Source organism: Rhopilema esculentum, chromosome 5 (assembly GCF_057945365.1).
Source record: "Rhopilema esculentum isolate cy_ngs chromosome 5, ASM5794536v1, whole genome shotgun sequence".
Taxonomy (NCBI): Eukaryota; Metazoa; Cnidaria; class Scyphozoa; order Rhizostomeae; family Rhizostomatidae; genus Rhopilema; species Rhopilema esculentum.
The window spans coordinates 7,895,195-7,914,056 of NC_142819.1; the positions used below are offsets into that span (position 1 = coordinate 7,895,195).

An 18,862-nucleotide genomic window follows, 5' to 3' on the forward strand; every position below is an offset into this window, starting at 1 on the left:
GTATGTTAAAGAGATATATTTCTTCAGTAATATACTTTTCCTTTCATTCTGACATTTTGCAGTGCCTCTTCATTATCAGGCACTGCACCGTCTGCTAGTTTTCCTAACTGATCAGGATTAGATCAGACCTTTTGGCCTCAAACCAATTAATGCACTGTGTGTTGATATCAGAAATGTGTTGATATCTCAGACTAGCTTTATTTTCACCATTTTTACACCGTCTTTGCCAATGTGTTTATACCACTCCTTACTTCTCTCCAGGCCGTATTTATCACATATTTTCCACTGTGCTAACCTGGCTGCCTTGTCGTGTTTACTTCTGAAAGTTTTTCCATAAGCAATGGAACAGCGAAATACGAATACTTTGTCATGTCTACATCCATCGTTTCCAACACCCACCGGTGCATTTCAACTTGATCCAAGATTTTACAGGAATAAAAACAGTAACAGTTTGTTAATATTCCTTCCCTGCAAACTTTGTACATATAGTGATTGTGTTAGATACTTTCCACATCACATTTCACCGATACTTAACAACGCTGAATCTGAAGGCCTGTATTACTGCTGCAAAACCTCAAAATATCTATACAGAAATAGTAAGTAAATATTACACAATGCCAAAACCATATACCCTTGATATTTTTTTAATCAACTAGAAGATTTGAAACAGGAAATTATTTATTCCCTTCTACGATGCTATTGTATACTAATTTTAGCATTTTGTACATTCTCTCAAAATTTTTCCACCCATATTCCCACCCATATTCTCATTTTCAAATTCATTTTACATTCCCTTCGTCATTTTAAGTACTAATATTATCATAAACAACCGTAGGGCAATCAGTTGAAATTGCAAATTTTCAAGGAAAAATTTAAAGCCAGCAGAGAAAGTAAAACAGAGACGAGAAATATTTAAAACAGGAAACAAAAAACAGGATATGAACCGAATTAATGAAGTTAAAAGAGCAAAGAGTAATGTTAAAATGTGTGAATGAAGAAAAGGTCACTGTAGCAGGCTGCTCGACAGGCTCCAAGGAGTTCTTACGGCGAAAAGTCGATAAAAATGTAGCAAATAAGAAACACCGCAATACGCCGAGAATAAACAGCAATAAATACACGTAAATCAGTGAAGGCTAATATTTCGCCCCGGCATACGGGGCTTCATCAGAGCAAAAGTTAAAATATTTGATAGTCAAAAGCTTGGTCATGAAGTAGCACAGAATCGGTAGCAGTATGCCAAGAGTATACACTCAAACAGTCACAGTGCATTGATGCTGTCAATGCGAAAAACACATTCTAGGAAATCGTCAAACACATCAAATCACATCAAAAAACAGTAGAAATAATATAGGAATACTGTCTAGAATTAAAACGAAATAATATGGAGAAAAGGATATGGATATCTAGAGAAGGTAGGGGGAACAAGGTAGCCATTATCAAGATACGTAGCAAGAACAATCACAAGAAATGAGCACCAAGTGGACATCAACAACGGGAAAAGAAAACCATGTCGGCAAACAAGAAGTAGACTTGATAATACAAATATATGCATATGTAAATTAGCGGGAACACGGTAGATGAGAAATAAAAAAAACCGAATGTTGCGGAAGAGTTTGAGATTGCCATTAGGCTGAAGTGATCTGAATAGCTTATGATGATGGTGCTGCGGCAAACTAACATGCTGACGTAGGTTCACTCCAGCTGTGAGAAAACATTAATAGATCGCAGTTGCACTTGGCGACGTAATTCAGTGCTATGCAAGTGGTATACTTTATATCCTAAAGGTTATAGTGGTTTTTGCCGACATAAAAGAAAGAATTTTGAGGAAATGTCGAGCTCTGCATATGCTTTTAAAAAACACCCAGGAAACGAATTAAATCTGAAAAGTTGACGCTGAAAAATACGGACTTTCGGCTTCATTAATGATAGTAGAAACAACAATGCTTTATAACAGGAAAATATGTCCCCAATGCTTCATGAAAACGGCTGGGTCATCCGCGTAAAAGGTCTTCTCCAATAGATTCACAAGAAGTGAGTCTAGACATGGACTAACCACATTCCATTTGGATTTGAGCTACACTCTTTTTCTATAAGAACCAGTAAATTTAATTTCAGGCTGACTGTTCTTAAGTTTTTCGAGAATCTGTTATACTTAATTTGTTCTTAAATTAATATGTTGTAAACAGTGCGGTTGCTAGCTTTTTCGCTCTAGGGAGGTGTTCAGGGCTCATTTGCCAACGAAGTGACGGAGACAACCTCCATTTACAGGCAATTTTGAATATTTACCGAAAAACACCCACACATGGCTAAAATCCGCGAATACAAGATAAAACATTGTTCAAAATTGCATTTTACAGTAGCTCAGACTCATCTTGTTCTCAATTTGTTCTTAACTTTTGACCAATTATGAGACTCGTGTTCTTATAAAATTGTTCTTGAAAAAAGAGAGCGTAGGTTTGATTCAATTTTAAGGAATTATCTGTATTTACTATCTCAAACGAATACGGTATTGAAAAACTTGTATATTAGGGGGCTGACGATATATCATATACGAATTGCGAGGCTTTTAAAAAATTATTTTGAATGGTATAACATTGGTGAGTATGATCATCATGATAATTACAATGACTTTATTTGCATCTGAAATTAACAGAGGGACGCAGCAAAGGGTTCCAGTCATAAAACAATCTTGTCACAGCTACTTCAAAACACCATTCTACCAATATTAAATAGTATCATACATAATGTTAAGGATTGTTGTATTTCGCAAACAGTTCTGCATGCACTATAGATGAATGTGGTGTAGAAAGATTTACAGTTCATCATGCTCACGTTGCTTCAAGAACTGCAAGAGACTCTTTAAGTCTCTGCTGCCAGTATATTGTTCAAAGCTCAGCCGTGATTTGAAGAGCAAAAGTGATGGGTACTGCGATATCTGGGAAATGGAAGAAATTCATTTCAATCTGCAGCCTCCCACGTGCTGCTCAAAATGACGTTTACTTTTACTGACAAACGTAGGGTTGCAGTGATGGGGTCTGGGGCAAGGGGGCTAAACAGGGCTCGGGAGGCAGGGTAATGTCAAATAATGTCTTCTTGCCATTGCTTTTTAAGATTTTTTTTGCAAGTTCCTATTGTTCATTCTAGAGAACTACCTCCTTGATACAAGACTGGTTTATTTGACTCTCCTCCTGGCGACTTTGGCAGTCGAAATGACTGCTCTCGGCTGTAAGACTGTCCGACAAGCTTTAAAAGCATAATAGAAATAAGTTGTTAAACTCGATAGAGAGAAACTTTCATGTAGTTAAAGAATCAAACTGTGTACCTTTAATTCTCTGCAAAGTATTATTTCCTTTGTGCAATCTACCTGTGTAGTAAGGGAGAAAAGAAAGATAAGTATCTCTCCGTCTTAACTAAAAGGATAAATAAGAAATACGTGAAAATAATGTGATCGGTGTAAAACACATAAATTTATAATCTGATCAATAAATTTATGGATCAGATTCTGTAAACTCGACAAATAGATGTTTCTAGAAACACACACGAAGTTAAAAGTACGCTAACGATAATACCAATACGTTTGGTACCCCAGTACTCTGCTTTGTAGTCAATTTCATGGGGAATATAACAATGCTCTCAAATGGGGGAATATATGATGGGAGATTTTACTTTTCCCATGCCTTAACTACTAATGAAAGATGTAATAGAGAAAAAGAAAGAATTAAATCAAGAATTGAAGAAAGAAATTCACAATTCAAGGCCTGATACATCCCAGAAACATCCACTGAAAACCAACACTTGCACAGAGAGCTGTCCAGGTTCAACGTAGATTTGTTTCTGGTAGATCGACCAGGGACTTTTTCAACAATGAGAAATAAAGGACGAACAGCTGTTAAAAGCAATTGAGCATTTAAATACGGAATACTTTAAATTAGATTTGAGTAGAAGAGCTTCTAAACCGTCTAAACTACAAACCTTTGCTATTTTGACCATGATTCCTTCATTGAAAACACTCGCTGCCAGCTCATTCCAAACGGGCGTGAATTGCTTGCAGTATTTACACCTGGAATAATGTTGAGATCCATAAAAAATTTAGCTCCAAGGATTCAGAAACAAGTTTTTGCTTTGTGTAGCATAAATCAAAAGCGCATAAGCAGATCTCATAAAAGTCATTAAGACCCTGTTTACACGGGAAAAATGGGACTGATCCAGTTTTTTCCAGAAAACTTATCCAGAAAATTTTGCAGACGTTTACACGGGATCGATCCCAAAATATAATACATTGTGTTTACACGGGACCGCATGGCTTTCTAGGCTTTCTATGCCCTTTTGAAAGGAATGTTCATGCGTAATTGTTTATGCTATCAACAATACAAAGAAAATACCGCCAAATTTATAGGAAGAATGAGAGGAAAATGGCTTCAAATTTGAAAGGGAGCAACAAAATGTTTGTTTGGAGCGATGAAAAAGGGCCCTACTCCTAAATGTCATGATGGAGTAAAAACATTATAGGTTGGATCCTGTTCGCTAAATTTATCAATAAACTCGTAAAAAATAGATTCCATCTTGTTTTGTATTTTCCATCTTGTGGACGAATAGGGCGTGCAAGATCTGACCAATTCTACATAGATAAGGTTGTTTTGATTGAATCTGTCACAAGATGACCGTTGCCGTATAGGCCGAGCTGTGTACGCTTTTGATGTATAGAACAGGACGATTATACGTCACTAGTCCGAGTCTCACGCTTTAAAGCGATTACCAGGCAACTCTTTTGATCCAACTGATATTCGCATTAAACGTGAAACTCAGATAGCAATTTAGAATCGTCCTGTTTCATAAATCGAAAGCGGGTGGATAAAAAATGAAATTTTATGTTCAGAAGGGGATATCTTGAATGATAATTAATAATAATCATCTTCAAAAACCAAATGTTGCATCTAAGCCCTGTAGAATATTTACTATCTTTATAATTAAAATTGGTCGAAATTCTTATCAGTAAATAATTGAAGTTGGTTTATTTAGTTCACCTATGCTCAACAAATGATATTTTGATCAAAATTTTAAAACCAACTAAAGCAAATATAAAATTTCTTTTATGCATCAAAGTTAACAGAGTGACCCATTAAAAGCTAAAAATGTTAGAAGTCCTGCACAACGTAAAGAAATAGTGTGTCCAACAGGTTTGTAATGAAAAATGCCAAACAAGAAAGGAAACATAGATTACCGGACGAAAGAGTCCCAGAAATTACTCCTAAATACCTTTAATAAAACATTTCGGCAGTATGCCTAAAATAAGTGCACTAAACATTTATTTTCAGTTCATGTTGGTTGTTAGATGTTTCGGGCAAATTCCTGCCATATTCCTCTTTCTAGCTGCACACTGGAGCCTTTCTTTCAGCACGAAAGCTTTTTCAAATGTATATGTCTTTAGATAACTTTAATAACACTGTATTGGATAAAAGTTAGCGGAATTTCTTATATTCGCGTATTCGCTATGCATTGGGAAAAAGCATTTCAAACAAATACTGAGTGATCTAAAATATGGAGAAAACCAGACGAATTCAGTAAAACAACTTGACAATAACTGTTCTAGGCAAACAGTAAACGATACTGATTCATATTTAAAAAGTAAACAGGATCCAACTTACCATGGTGCAAAGAAATAAACGAATGTTTTTCCACTCTGAACAGTCATATCAAAGATGTCTTTTCCTATGTTGATGACTTCCTACAGGACAAAAACGAAAAATTGCCAATATGAGAGGCGACTATGCAGAAAATATTATCTTCACAATAAAACAAGCCAGTCAAACAAGAGCAACATGCACGAAATGCGTAAATTTCTAGAGGAACAACAGAAAATATAAAAAAACCCATTCCTGTAATTACCATCTCTTTGAGATTCATGAGATAAACATAATCATCATTTCAACCAAAAAATACACAGAATAGAACGCCCCCGTCCTCTTGGGGTCATAGAGTAAGAGCGTTGAGTTTAATCAAAGCAATGCATTATTTTCCATCGCAAGAAGGGGGAATCAGCGAAAGGGAGGCCCGTACTAAAAATAACGCATATTTCTTTTTTTTAACGATTGTGAATCAGGCAGGTAAGGCATTCTTTTGTAAGGGCTCCTAAAGGCCTGAAATTAAATATTAAAGTATTTGAAATTATTTGTGTGTTATTTGTGTTTAAAACCTTTTGCTAGCAAAATGGGTCCATCAAAACGACAAGGAATGATGCCTTACTGAACGACTTGGCCGTGCTGAGGTACGGCCGTTTGGCCGTGATGTTGCTAAAAAAGATTGAATCTAGTGATTTTGCCGGTGCTATTGCCTAAAAAATGCTCGTAAAGTGTAACTGTAAAGGTTTTGAAAATTAATGGGTATCAGTTTGAATAAAACATATCAGAGAGAGAAGGGCTCAGAAGATGACTCCCATTTAATTGATACGCAGCTAATTTTTTGAGTTAATTTGTAACACCGCTTTGATACCTATTTTATATATATAGAGCCCTAGGCCAAAGGTCCGTGAGAAAGATTTAGAAAAGATGTAAAAGATGAACATTTTAAAGACGCTACAAAGCAAGGAATGAAGCTCATTTCAGCCTTGAAATCAGAACAAGAGCGTTTCCAGGAACGAAAACAGGGCATGGTCCAAATTTGAGAGGCGACACGCTCATTAGTCAACCTGACTAATCCATCTCTTTATAAGACAAATCAATAACAGAGCTCAGTAGAAGATAAAGTCACATTTCTCTGAATCAACTAAAATCTTAATCAAAGGATTCGACAGCTTCCGAGACAGAATATTGATAAGAGATTGTCAAACACCAGAATTAAGAAAAGGTGTTTTCGCGATACTACGAAAAACGTTTGTTGTGTTGCTAAAAGCTACATGATCATTTGTCAGATGTTAAATGAAACATGGGCATTGTTTGATTTGCACATATTTTTTGAGAATGAATTTTGTTATGGCATAAGGCCTGGTTCAGAAATCAAATGAAACCTACAGGACATTAATAAAATCGAATGGAAAGAAGCTTGTGAACTAGCCAAAGACAAACTTGCCTGGCAAAAAAGTTTCAACTAGAAACCATGTGTTACACAAAGTAAATTTGTTTACGAAAAAGGTGCTTTGTTATAAAAAAATAACAATAGGTCGTGGTTCTTGCGACCTCTGCGGGGGATCATTTTACAGCCTCTATTCGGCGGAAGCCCATTTCCTGTGGGGGCCACGCAATGAGCATTGGGGCCACGTGTCTTTGTCTATAAAGAAGGTTTCTTTGACACCTTTTGATTGCCAATCTATAGGAACTGACAGCAAGAGAAAGCATTCTGACCCATGTAAGATGGTACCTGAATTTGAAAGAGTCGAATTCTTTATATTAGCGTTCTTGTTTCTATCATAAAGGTTGGAATACATTGCCTTATTTAGATCATTGTGACACACTTCGGAATCCTTTTACATCATAAGCATAATCCTCAAGAAATATTCTAAATATGTGTAGCAATTTTCATCAACCCGGGAAAGCTGTTTATTGAAATGATGATGAGCTTTATAAATGTAAATTTGGAAAGCTGAGAAATTTGAGAGAATTGTTCCAGAACTTCGTTTAAGTAAGTGGATAAAGAGCAATAGAAAAACTCACGTGACTATGATCACTGGGAAGGTATTCATCAGTAGACTGATGGCTCTGGTCCTTTGTCTCATCAATTTCATGAGTTTTTTCTTCTTCTCCTTTCATCTCTGTATTGTGGTCCTTTATCATTTTTTCAACAAACTCTCTCAGGTTCTCAATAGCCCTACCGCCTTCATGCTTTCCTTTCTGAAATTAAATAAAGCAGTCTGAATTTACCAATATGACATCAAAATTTTACAAAACACAAGGTATTTTGATCATCTTCTGTGATTATTATCTTTTGTTTCTGTATTTGCATCTTATGATCATCAAAATACAGTATTAATCTCAAAGTTCCTGCAAAATGAGCATTATCCTATATAAATTACCAAATGATATGAAGTATTAACATATGATTACAGCCTTAGAACTGTTGTGAAGAATCTTGATGCAAATATAATGGAAAGTACTTTTTGAGGAGACGAACCACAATTTTTCTGAAATATCATTAGCTTTCCAAAATTTTGCATCATGTGCAAATGCGCAGTGAAAGTCAATGACGTAATCTTCCGATGCATTATGTTCTCTGTGGTTCGTGGCACTTAAGGGCATTAGCAAATATGGACATTATGAACAATCAAAATGACGAAGGGAACTTAGAGAAAAAGGTGTCATAAGAAGAGATAGAACGAAACTCTGGTTTATATATGCAACCATGGTATATATTATATTTGATTAAATGATATGAAGCTCCATTAGCTGAAAATCTACCATTCGCACTAATTCCCTTTGCCCATGTGATGCATTTTCTCATTGGTTGAGACAAATCGAAAAATAAAGCCCACAGACAATAGAGATTTAGACTCGTCCCCCCGACAAGTTCTGGAATAGAAAAGATTGACGCTTTATACTTACCCAAAGTCCATTTGAAAAAGCAATGATACTGGGAAAGCCTGTGATTTCATACTTCTTACACAGCAATTTTTCTTTCTCGCAGTCAACCTTAAACATAGAGAAGCTTCAAATACTTTACAGAGTTCATGAAGCGAAAGGACACTAAAAAGTTGCAAGTAAAATGAAAACTTAAATCATGAAAAGTAGCAATTAAGAATTTGTTAATTGACTTCCAATATCACTGCGTTTGTTTGAACCATTGTTCTCTGACGAGACTGCAAATTGGTTTTTGTTAATAAATTCTAAAAAACTTTTCATCAGGCTGCCTAAGCCTACTGCAATTTCCAAACGAAAGCTGTAGCTTATACATATTTCACAATGTTTTTCAAAAAACATCCCTCAACTGACATCCCTGTTGAGATTCATTGAATAAAAAGTATTGTAGAGCTCATTGCCATTAGAATTTCCCCCTTCCATTCGGAGTTAGAATTGCAAACAAGATTTATAGTATTGTTTATCTCTGCATCCCATAAATATTGCACGCAGTCCTGTCTACCTAATGAAAACCGAGTTATCAACACTATCTGCTTGAAGAATACTAGCTATGTACCGAGACAATTCTTCAATACCTTTAGTATCCGGACATCAAGAGAGTACTGAAACTCTTTACTAAGCTGTTGCCATGTTGGAGCAAGCTTTTTACAATGGGAACACCTAAAACAAAGCCAAGTGGATACTAACAAAGACGCCAGATACCAAAATTAGGCAGCAGTATAATCCGGTTATAACGTACTTTAAGGGACCGGCGTATTAAGTACGTTATATCCGAAGCACGTTGTAACGAGGGTAAGTAAAAATTTACTAAAAACAGGCACACCTTATGCCGGAACCAAGCACACCAGTACGTTATATCCGAAAGTACGTAATAACCGAGTACGTTATAACGGGATTCTACTTTATATATAAATATAAATATATATTGCTGGATAATGCAGGAGCTTTTTCTACTGAATCCGAATTGTCGAAAATCGCAAGCTTTGGCCAAAGGGATCACAAGTTGTGGCTGGATTGATAGGAAAGACTAGGTCATGGTCGATAAGGGATTGCATTGAATTGCAACATTATTCATTGGACAGGGTATTAAAGGCGAACCCAACATACGTCTTGACTCGGGACTACCTCTAATACTTGGGTAAAGGAGTAATTTTTCTGGTTTGTGACTTATAAAAATAATGAAAAAAATAATGGGTCTTTCTGAAAACTGCTCTTGAAAACCCTGGATCTGCGACAAACTGATACATTTTGTCCTTGGCTACAATAAGTTATCTTGATCTGGGTATTTTAGTTTTAAGTTGTCCCCTTTCATTTATGTTACCTGTTATTTCAAAAGCATATTGGGAGATATAAAGGGACTAATGGAAGGTGAAAAGGAAGCTCTAGAATTAGACTTGCTAAAAGGTCGGGAAATATCGCCACGGACAGATTTTTCAGTTGCCTTATCAGCATATCAGTTGTAATGAATTATGAATTTTCTCACGGAAGGTAAATTGCTCCCTCAGATTAAGCCACGATGTGAAAAAATTTTCTTGTACTCTTGCATGATAATTTGAATTTTCCCGATATGGAAGACCGTGTAGCAAATGTTTTATAGCAATGAATCAAGTATAAAAGAAACAGAGATTTGTAAAAAAAGTTGAAAAAAGAAAAGCAACTTTTGCTGCAAAATTCTTCTCACGCGTTGTATTCAAAATATTTATTAGTCTTGCATCAACAATGTCAACTTAAACCATTTGGTTTGTCTCCAGTTTTTGATTACGAAGTCCACGTTCTATTTAATACCTTTCATTCATGTTTCACGTTCTATTCAATATCTTCATGGGTTTATTGACATCACCACGTACATCTGATGTCAACTCTTTTCAAAAACCTGATTACAAGACCAAAACTTTAGATTCAGCTTTACGTGATTCGCAATTTCACTTTAACATTTAAATACCAAAAGACAACTTAACAAAATTTCTGCTGTTTTAACGAATGCTGAAATATTACTGAAAATTATAAGAATCTCACCATGGGGCGTAGAAATTGACTATTTTTAAACCCTCTTGGATTTCTTTTTCAAATCTATAGGTGTCTAACTCCATTACAAGCTCATCAGCTGATTCTTGAACAGTCCCCTAAAATAACAAGAAGAATGCAACTTGAAATAGTAGTAAATCAACACTTATTACAATAAGCTAAAAAGAAATTACAAAAAAGAATAAACTTTTCTCTCCAGTCAGCTATGCTAAGATGAACTAAACGCTAGGACTGAGATTTAGTAGCAGTACAAGTCTGTTATTGCAATCCACTCTTTACAGCTACTTCATAGACACTACAAAGACATTTCAGTCTTTTTTCTGTAAATAGTAAAACTTTTGGTAATAAACTATATAAATTTAAAATTTGAATTGATACAGAACTCCTCACCCTTAACACGGCAAGGGAGAGTTTTTTTTCAATTTCAACGCTTGCTTTTGTTAACATGTCATGCCTAGCCAGAATCCAGAACAGCTAGCAGTTGCAGGGTTGGCACCAAATTTTGCACTTGCATTTTATTGGCTAATCTAAAGGAGTTGAACCTGCCGATCACGAATTCGTTATTTGTTTTTCGATATGTTTTACAGTTTGTGAGTTATAAGCTCTTGCATTTCGATAATTGAATTGAATTAACCGACAAAAAGTTTTCGGTTTGGTGACACTGTGACGCAGTTTTGACGTCACAGTGTATTTCGTTCGTTTGACGTCACAGTGTATGACCGAATCGAACGACGGCGATTCGCGAATTGAACACTGAAAGTGATGGTACTCTCAGTTCTGTTCCACCGGCTTTTAGTTTGAGCATTCCAGATATCAATTCTGAAGCCTTTAGTTGTTCATCGTTTCCGGAGAACAACATGAGTATCAATTTCGATTAATTATACGCCAGGGAAGAGCTGGAACAGGAAGCCATAGCTTTGTGGGCCTACACAGGTGATCAAAACAAAGTCGTGACACAGCATGGACACATTCCGACCCGCAGACTTAGAATGATTGTAAACATTTAATATTTTTCGATCCTAAAAAGATCCTGCTGTAGATTTAGTTGCAGTTATCAATGCGTGACTATGACTCCTTCACGCGTCGGTGGAAGATATACGTAATTCATGGCGAACGAGAGCCGCACATTGTGACGTCAGAATGTCACCAATTCGGCTTTTGTCGTTTCTTTTCTCGGAAAGGTGCAACTTTAAAGCCTTATAACTTCTAAACTAATTGGAATTTCGCAAAAACAACGACTTTGCCATAATACACGCACCAGATGCTAACTTTTTAGTCAATCAAAAAAAATTTTTTTTGGCTGGAGAGGCCCTTTAAGAAAGGTTTTTTGTCAACCAAGCACTGTATAAACCACTAGCATGACCAGCTAGATTACTTAAGTCCATAGTAAGAAGGTGTTGTTGGTCTTTTTGCAAACAATTCAGTAAGTTCAGGTTGATTTGTTTAAATCAAATTTTTTTGACACAGATTCGGGCAACAAGTAAAAATTTGATATTTTCTGTATTCAATTTGCTTGAATTTTGCTGCAAACTCATGGGTACCTTCCACACCAATGTGACGAGAAACTTTTATAATTTTCCTTAGTGGATGAAAATATTTCGTTATTTTATTCATTTTCGGTTGCATGAAAAATAATTCAAATTACTACCAAGCTACTACTAACAACAACAAAAAAGAGAAAAAAAATGTATACGAATTTCCTGCCCTATGATAAACTAAAGCCTGAACACGTTGCAACTTAGAGATGCACATGAGCACAAGTGCTGTGTTGTACAGCACTGGGCACTATATAACAGACCACTTTCTGATAAAACTAGTATTCATCAAAAGGGCCCTTAATTATTCATTTGACAACAAAATAGAAAACAAGAAAAATTTCTTTGAATCTTTGACTTACTTCATTGAATGTTTGTTTATTACTGAATTCAATAAATTCTGAAACATCTCTGCTCCCTCTGTACGTTGCCTTCTGTCCATTGTTGAAAAATTTAAGACTAGGTGACAAAGAAAATCAATTTTAACATATTTCTTCAAAGCACAGCACAATCAAAGTTATGTTCCAGAAAATTAAAAATCATTTGATTTACATGCATTATTTGATAACGATGTTCAGGTTGGGCTCAGTACTGAAAATACCTTGACAAAAAGATCTTAGCAATTTGATAACGTTTTTCTTTGTGTTTTTTTTAAATAAACCCAGGAACTATTGGATATAGGGTCTTAAGATACCAGAAGACAATTAAAGAAAAATTATTGAAAAAATTGGTGATAAGTATTGTTTGCACTGCTTGTTTTTACAAAGGATCAACTTAATGAAACTTCATTTTTTAATGGAAATATCAAATGGAAGTCAAATATCAAAAGTAGTCTTTTAGGTAGTATACTTAACAAAAACTACTGTATGCATTCCATTTCTTAAATCGGTATAATTTGCGCATTCAGAGTGCGCATTCAGAGTTATGATTTTTCATATTTCTTAGCATTCTCCCATCCAGTACTAAAGATTATTAGGTTTTTTGCCTATTCATGTAATATCTTTCTTAGAAAGAACAGTTCACTCTGCTTATAGTCACTTCAACTAAAATCCCACTACTGGTTACAGTCACATAAAATTCAGCCAAATATGCAGAACTATTAAATCTACCTCCACTTACAGTCACATTTTGCTTACAGTCACATTTTGCTTAAATTCATAAGTTTTCAAGCAACTTTTGGTGTGGCTATAAATGGAGTCTACTAGTGTACTTGCTTACAGAAAAAATGTAGGGCATGAAATTTAGATTGCTGAAATAAAAGTAAACACCCGCAATAAAATTTCACTAAGCAAGAGATGAAAGTGTCAGCACATTGATAAAAATAGCATTTTGTCAAAATACATTAAACTATCAAAAATACTCACGTTGGATATGCTTTTATATTTTCTTGTGCACAGAGATGTGTGTCTGTTGTACAATCAACCTGGGAAGAAAAGGACTGATGTTACAGGATGCCATTGATATTTGCACCAGTTGCTTCTCACACAAGAAAGCCTTCAATGCAACTTTAAAAATAGCTTGATTAAACATAGTGCACCAGCAACTTACCACCTGATGTACTCAATAAATTTGAAGGAGCAGCAGGAAAAGAATTTAGAAAAAAGCTCATAAAAGTATGATGTATCTCAATCCATTTATTTCCCAGTAAAGCTCTTGTACGCCTCTTTTCTATGAAGTTATCTTCTCAAACAAGTCCAATACTAATAAGGTTCTGAGCAGAAACTAATGAAGTTCTATTAATTTCTCTTTTACACCCTCCCCCAATCCTTCAGAACACAGGGCATTGAATAACCCCTCAAGCTTGGCAGTGCTTCATCTGCATACAAAGCCTTCACTGTCACAAAATTAAGACCTACTACCAAATAGTTATATGATAGTAGCTGGGTGCAAAATCACATTTGATTTATTTAATCATGAGTATCACTTTCCCTGACAAAGATTGTTTCTTTATAAAAACTTTGTATGGTTCCATAAGCCTCAACTACTTTAAATCAAACAATCTCTGAAGAAACCTATTGAAGTATCAGTGGAAAAGGAAGGACAACAAAAGAGATTTAATTACTGCAAGCTAAAACTGGGGGGAGGGCAATAAGACAAAGCACATATGCTCAAAGCACTGAATCTAGAAATTAATGTTCACTGTTACATTCCATGGACACAAATGCATACTTTTGAAGTACTAACACAAATATGCATTTGATATGTAATATTCAACAGAATATCTTCTTGCTTTTTCATAGAACTGAAAATCATTCATTTTCATGAATAGATTTTACCTTGGTTAGCAAAAAACTTTAAAACAATATATCTATTAATACACTTCTAGCAACATAACTAGATGTAAGCAAAGTACAAGAATTCTGCACCACATTTCTTCTGTATATCTTTATTACCAGAAAAAAATATAAAGAATAAACCACTTTAAGAATTAAAAATTCTAGAACATAAATTTTTCAATTCTAACTAAAACTATAATCTTCTATATACAAAAGCAAGCACATCGGTGTCTACACAGCATCAAGCATTATACAACAGACTTGTTAAGAGCAATGCTCATAAGAAAAAAATAGAACATATCTACTAGCATTTAGCAAATAGATAATAATCAATAGTCAATATGAGATTTTTATCAATCAAGTAAAACATAACATTTATTCCATCATAAAGAGATAAAAATGCATACCTTGGCTACAACAACTGGGGCTCCTTTCATTTCAAAATGATTTGCTAAAATATCCCAAAGAGGGGAAAGTCTTTCACAGTGGCTACACCTGTGATGTAAAAAAAGATCAGAATGTGCTTAAAAATCTTGAAATCAGAATGTCTTAAAATCTCAGGATATCTCTATTGGAGGACAAGAATTGAAGCCAGCAAAAACTGACAATACCCTACATGCAGGGAACTGTGAAAGTTTTATCTAGAGAGGAAAATTTCAAGTGATACAAGGTATGTTATGCATCACACTATTTTTGATCCACAACTAGATGTTAAGAGTCAGTTAACAAAAACGCAAAATTTTAGAACAAATAGGCATCTGAAACTTTCAGGGTTTTCTAAGACTAAGAGCTCTGGATTGCCCTAGAACCAAGACAAATATCAAGGAAAATGAGAATTTGGTAGCGCATTTCCCTGGAACTTTCAATTAATGATTCTCTGGCTATCAGAGCATGGAGTTTTAATTCCTTTAGTGTCCCTAATGATGTTGAAATTAAACCAACAATTTATCTCCCCTGTAACATCCATATTTTTGTTGTTCACTTTTTGGTTTCTTTATCAACCACTTGAGAATTTTTTTTTTAAATCTCACAGCTTTTGGCTGCTCTCACATGCATTCATTTATATGATATTGTCAAAAAGTTGACAAGTGTTAATACTTTTAACCCAGATTGTAAAGTATTTTTCTGCACGGGAACACCAGAACAATAATTATGAAATTTGCAGATAACGAACGTTTGCCACGAAATTGTGCTACGAATTTGAAGCAAAGGCTTTTGAGGAGGCCTACTTTTCTTTGTTTTTCTTGTTATCAGAAGTCAGAAGTTTACATGGTGGAATATTCGCAGAGAACATGACCACATAAACAAATATTGTGCACATAATCTACGGCAGATTCTTAATAATGCGCGGGGGAATGAAGGATAAAAATATTGGGCGGATTGAACTTGTTGAAACGTGTTCCCCACGCAGACCAAACTATTCAGTCTGGTTTTTAACAAGGTGGTGCACTACATTTGAAGGAACAGTGTATAATATACCTTATTTTTCCAACTGCAATGCAATTTACAGTTCGTCTTTCATTAGTTTACATTTTTTTGTTTTACAATGTGAGAATGTTTTGTGGAGGAGTTTCATTTTAGCTTTCAAAAATCATTAAGCAAGCTTTACCTAATTGAATGAATGAAAAGAAAGGGAGTATTCTCAAGATAAGCTAAAATTTTCTGGTAGCATCTTTGTGTTGACTTTATGTGTAGCATCTTCGAACCGCATTATCAAACAAAATCACATTCACCTTTAAAAGTACGAAACAAGATCCTTTATACTTACCATGGTGCGAAAAACATAACGAAATGGGGGGAATCTGGTACATTTGAGATGAAGTCATGTTCCTGGTAAACTGGTGCTTTGATATTTCCTAACAGAGTCTCAGCCAGCAACAATATAAGGCAGAACCTTAACCATTCAGTTTTTAGGCCACGCAACAAAACAAACGCCATCTTGTTAATAGCAAGAACACAGGGCAACCAGGATTTAAAAGCCGCAGCCCCGCAACAAGGACGCGTCAATGACTTTGATACAAACACTCAAAACATTTTCTTCAGCAAATTAATTAACTACACGTTACGTTACATCATTTAAAATAGTTGTTCAAAATTAATCTATGATGTCCCAAATTACAATAAGAACATTAAAGAAAAAACAACCTTGTATACAACTAAATCAGCTGACGGACACATGGAAAAAGCTCAAGATAGAGCTATCAAAGCCTTGTGCCCAGTTTACGTGATTTGACGATATACCTTAACAATTTTTCTGGTTTGAATAACAGTAATAATGAGATAATAGAAATGCAAATGAAACTAGAATAAAAAATGCAACGGAAATGAATAAATAAAAAAAACTACAGTAAAGATGAAAAATGGGAAAATTAGGTTTACAGCACGTGCTAGTATTTTCATCGTGTTCGTGTAGGTCAGACTTTCTAAAAGTTAATGTTTCATTTTATTTTTAAAAGATATCTAGTTGCTGGCTGTCTTCAAATCTGGTGACAAAGATTTTTTAAGTTTAATACCGTCAAATGTAAGAAAATGTCTTTTAGAGTTGGTTGATATTGTGACGGTTACGAGTTATCGTGGGTTAAGTAACCATAGGCAAATAAAACGCATACTTCTCGAGAAAACATCAAATCAACAACTAACTGTATACATCCTTACGAGGCTACTAACAAGTATTAAAAATAGACAATAACGTCACACCTCCCCCCTAGATTTTATTTCCTACAAAAGAAATAACAATCTATAGGTTGAGTGCGCTACGAAATGTTAAACGTTCACGAATGTTTTTTTTTTGTGTTCATCAAGATCTTCAATCTTCATTCCCTTGTGGTATGCAACTGCATCCAATAAAATAACAAGTAAAGAAAATTCAAACTTTGAACCAGCAAAGAGTCATATACACGCGTTAAAATAACGAAAAATCAAATTCTATGGACGTTGAACAGTGCGAAGAAACAGGTCACGAACTTAGACTTTTTCAAGACTTTTAACTCTGCTCGCTCTGAAAATTCCCTCGATTGTTCATTGTCACAGATAGACACAGGAATGTTTATACAAAATCGACGCTTTACTGATGTCGTGACGCAAAACAGGATAAAATCCATAAAAGAGTATAATAAGGAGTCCTGGCTCAACATAACAATCGTGATAGTGATAAAGCGAAAAATTCTCAACGTTTGAAGTCTTCCAACAAATGCGACGAAACGTGATCATCCGCGATCCACATTGTTTCTCCATTCGCAAGTTCTACGAAATACTTAGTTTCTAGTCGTCCCTTTTCATTACGAGTACGCATTTTATCGAGTATTTTTCGAATTGATTTACTTATTTCAACAGGGTCGTCTGCTTTGTCCCTTTTAAGCCGATTTACGTTCACAACTGGGTGTCTGTTAGAGTCTGGCATATCTAGCTTGACGTTTTCTTTTGAAACAACTTCTGTCACACGATAAGGCCCCAACCAATGATTCCTGTCTAGACCTGTCTTGCGTTCGCCGGCCTTTAGATAGACTGAATCACCGATTTTGAATTCAGCTTGCTCAACGTTGTATTTCTTATCGTATGCAGCTTTATGCCTTTCCCTCTCTTTCCTGTTTAGGTTGCGAACAATGGCGTATGCTTGGCGCAAACTATTGTTTCTTTCGTTTAAAAAATCGTCAGTATATAAACGGGTGGGCGCCTGAAACTCAATGCTTGGTGAAACTCTGAATTGTCGACCGAACATCAAGAAACAGGGAGCTTCCTTTGTCACACTATGCGGTGTGGTACGATAAGCAGCAACCATGTCTGGTACGAAAGAATCCCAGTTGTTTTTGCCCTTGTCGATGACTAATGACAGCGAGGTTTTCAAAGTATCGTGAAATCGTTCGCACAACCCGTTGGCCTGAGGATGGTAGGCTGAAGTTTTATCATGACCGATCTTTAGCTGTTTGCACGCTCTTTTTACGATATCAGATAGGAATGCCGATCCTCTATCTGACAAAATTCTGCTTGGATATCCGAAATCTCTAGAAAACCAGCGAATGCATTCAACCACTTCAATTTCCGTAGCATTTTTCAACGGAAAGGCGGCAGGCCATCGAGTGAAGTGGTCCTGAAACGTCATGACATACTTGTTCCCATTTTGTGTTACAGGTAAAGGACCGACAAAGTCGATTCCCACTATTTCAAGGGGTGCATTACTTTCGATTGGGTTTAGAGGTACCCTTTTTCTGTTTTTAGGAGATTTCCGCTTTGCACACCCTTTACAATTTTTGCAGTGTCTTGCAATGTCCTTTTTCATGGTGATCCAAAAATAGTTCTCCTTGATTTTTGAATACGTTCGCATAAATCCAGGGTGGCCTTGTTCATTATGACAATGCATCAAGATTTTTCCTCTTTCTTTCGAGGGTACAACCAATTGCTTCCTTGTTCTACACACATTACCATAAATTTTTGGCGTCCATCGGTGATAGAGGACATCGTCTTC

The 18,862-nt window shown here is 35.5% G+C and overlaps 1 protein-coding gene across 1 annotated transcript; it reads right to left on the reverse strand.

Moving 5' to 3' along the window:
- Nucleotides 1-2,679: 2,679 nt before the first annotated feature.
- Nucleotides 2,680-16,377, reverse strand: LOC135689673 (thioredoxin domain-containing protein 5). The gene is made up of 12 exons (XM_089116234.1): nt 16,169-16,377; nt 14,808-14,895; nt 13,489-13,547; nt 12,487-12,583; nt 10,581-10,687; nt 9,140-9,224; nt 8,532-8,618; nt 7,647-7,823; nt 5,646-5,725; nt 3,973-4,060; nt 3,323-3,364; nt 2,680-2,935 (listed from the first exon to the last, which is right to left on the reverse strand). Exons 1-12 carry the CDS (start codon nt 16,336-16,338, stop codon nt 2,813-2,815), a joined length of 1,203 nt encoding a protein of 400 aa, XP_088972360.1. The 5' UTR covers nt 16,339-16,377; the 3' UTR covers nt 2,680-2,812.
- Nucleotides 16,378-18,862: the final 2,485 nt, after the last annotated feature.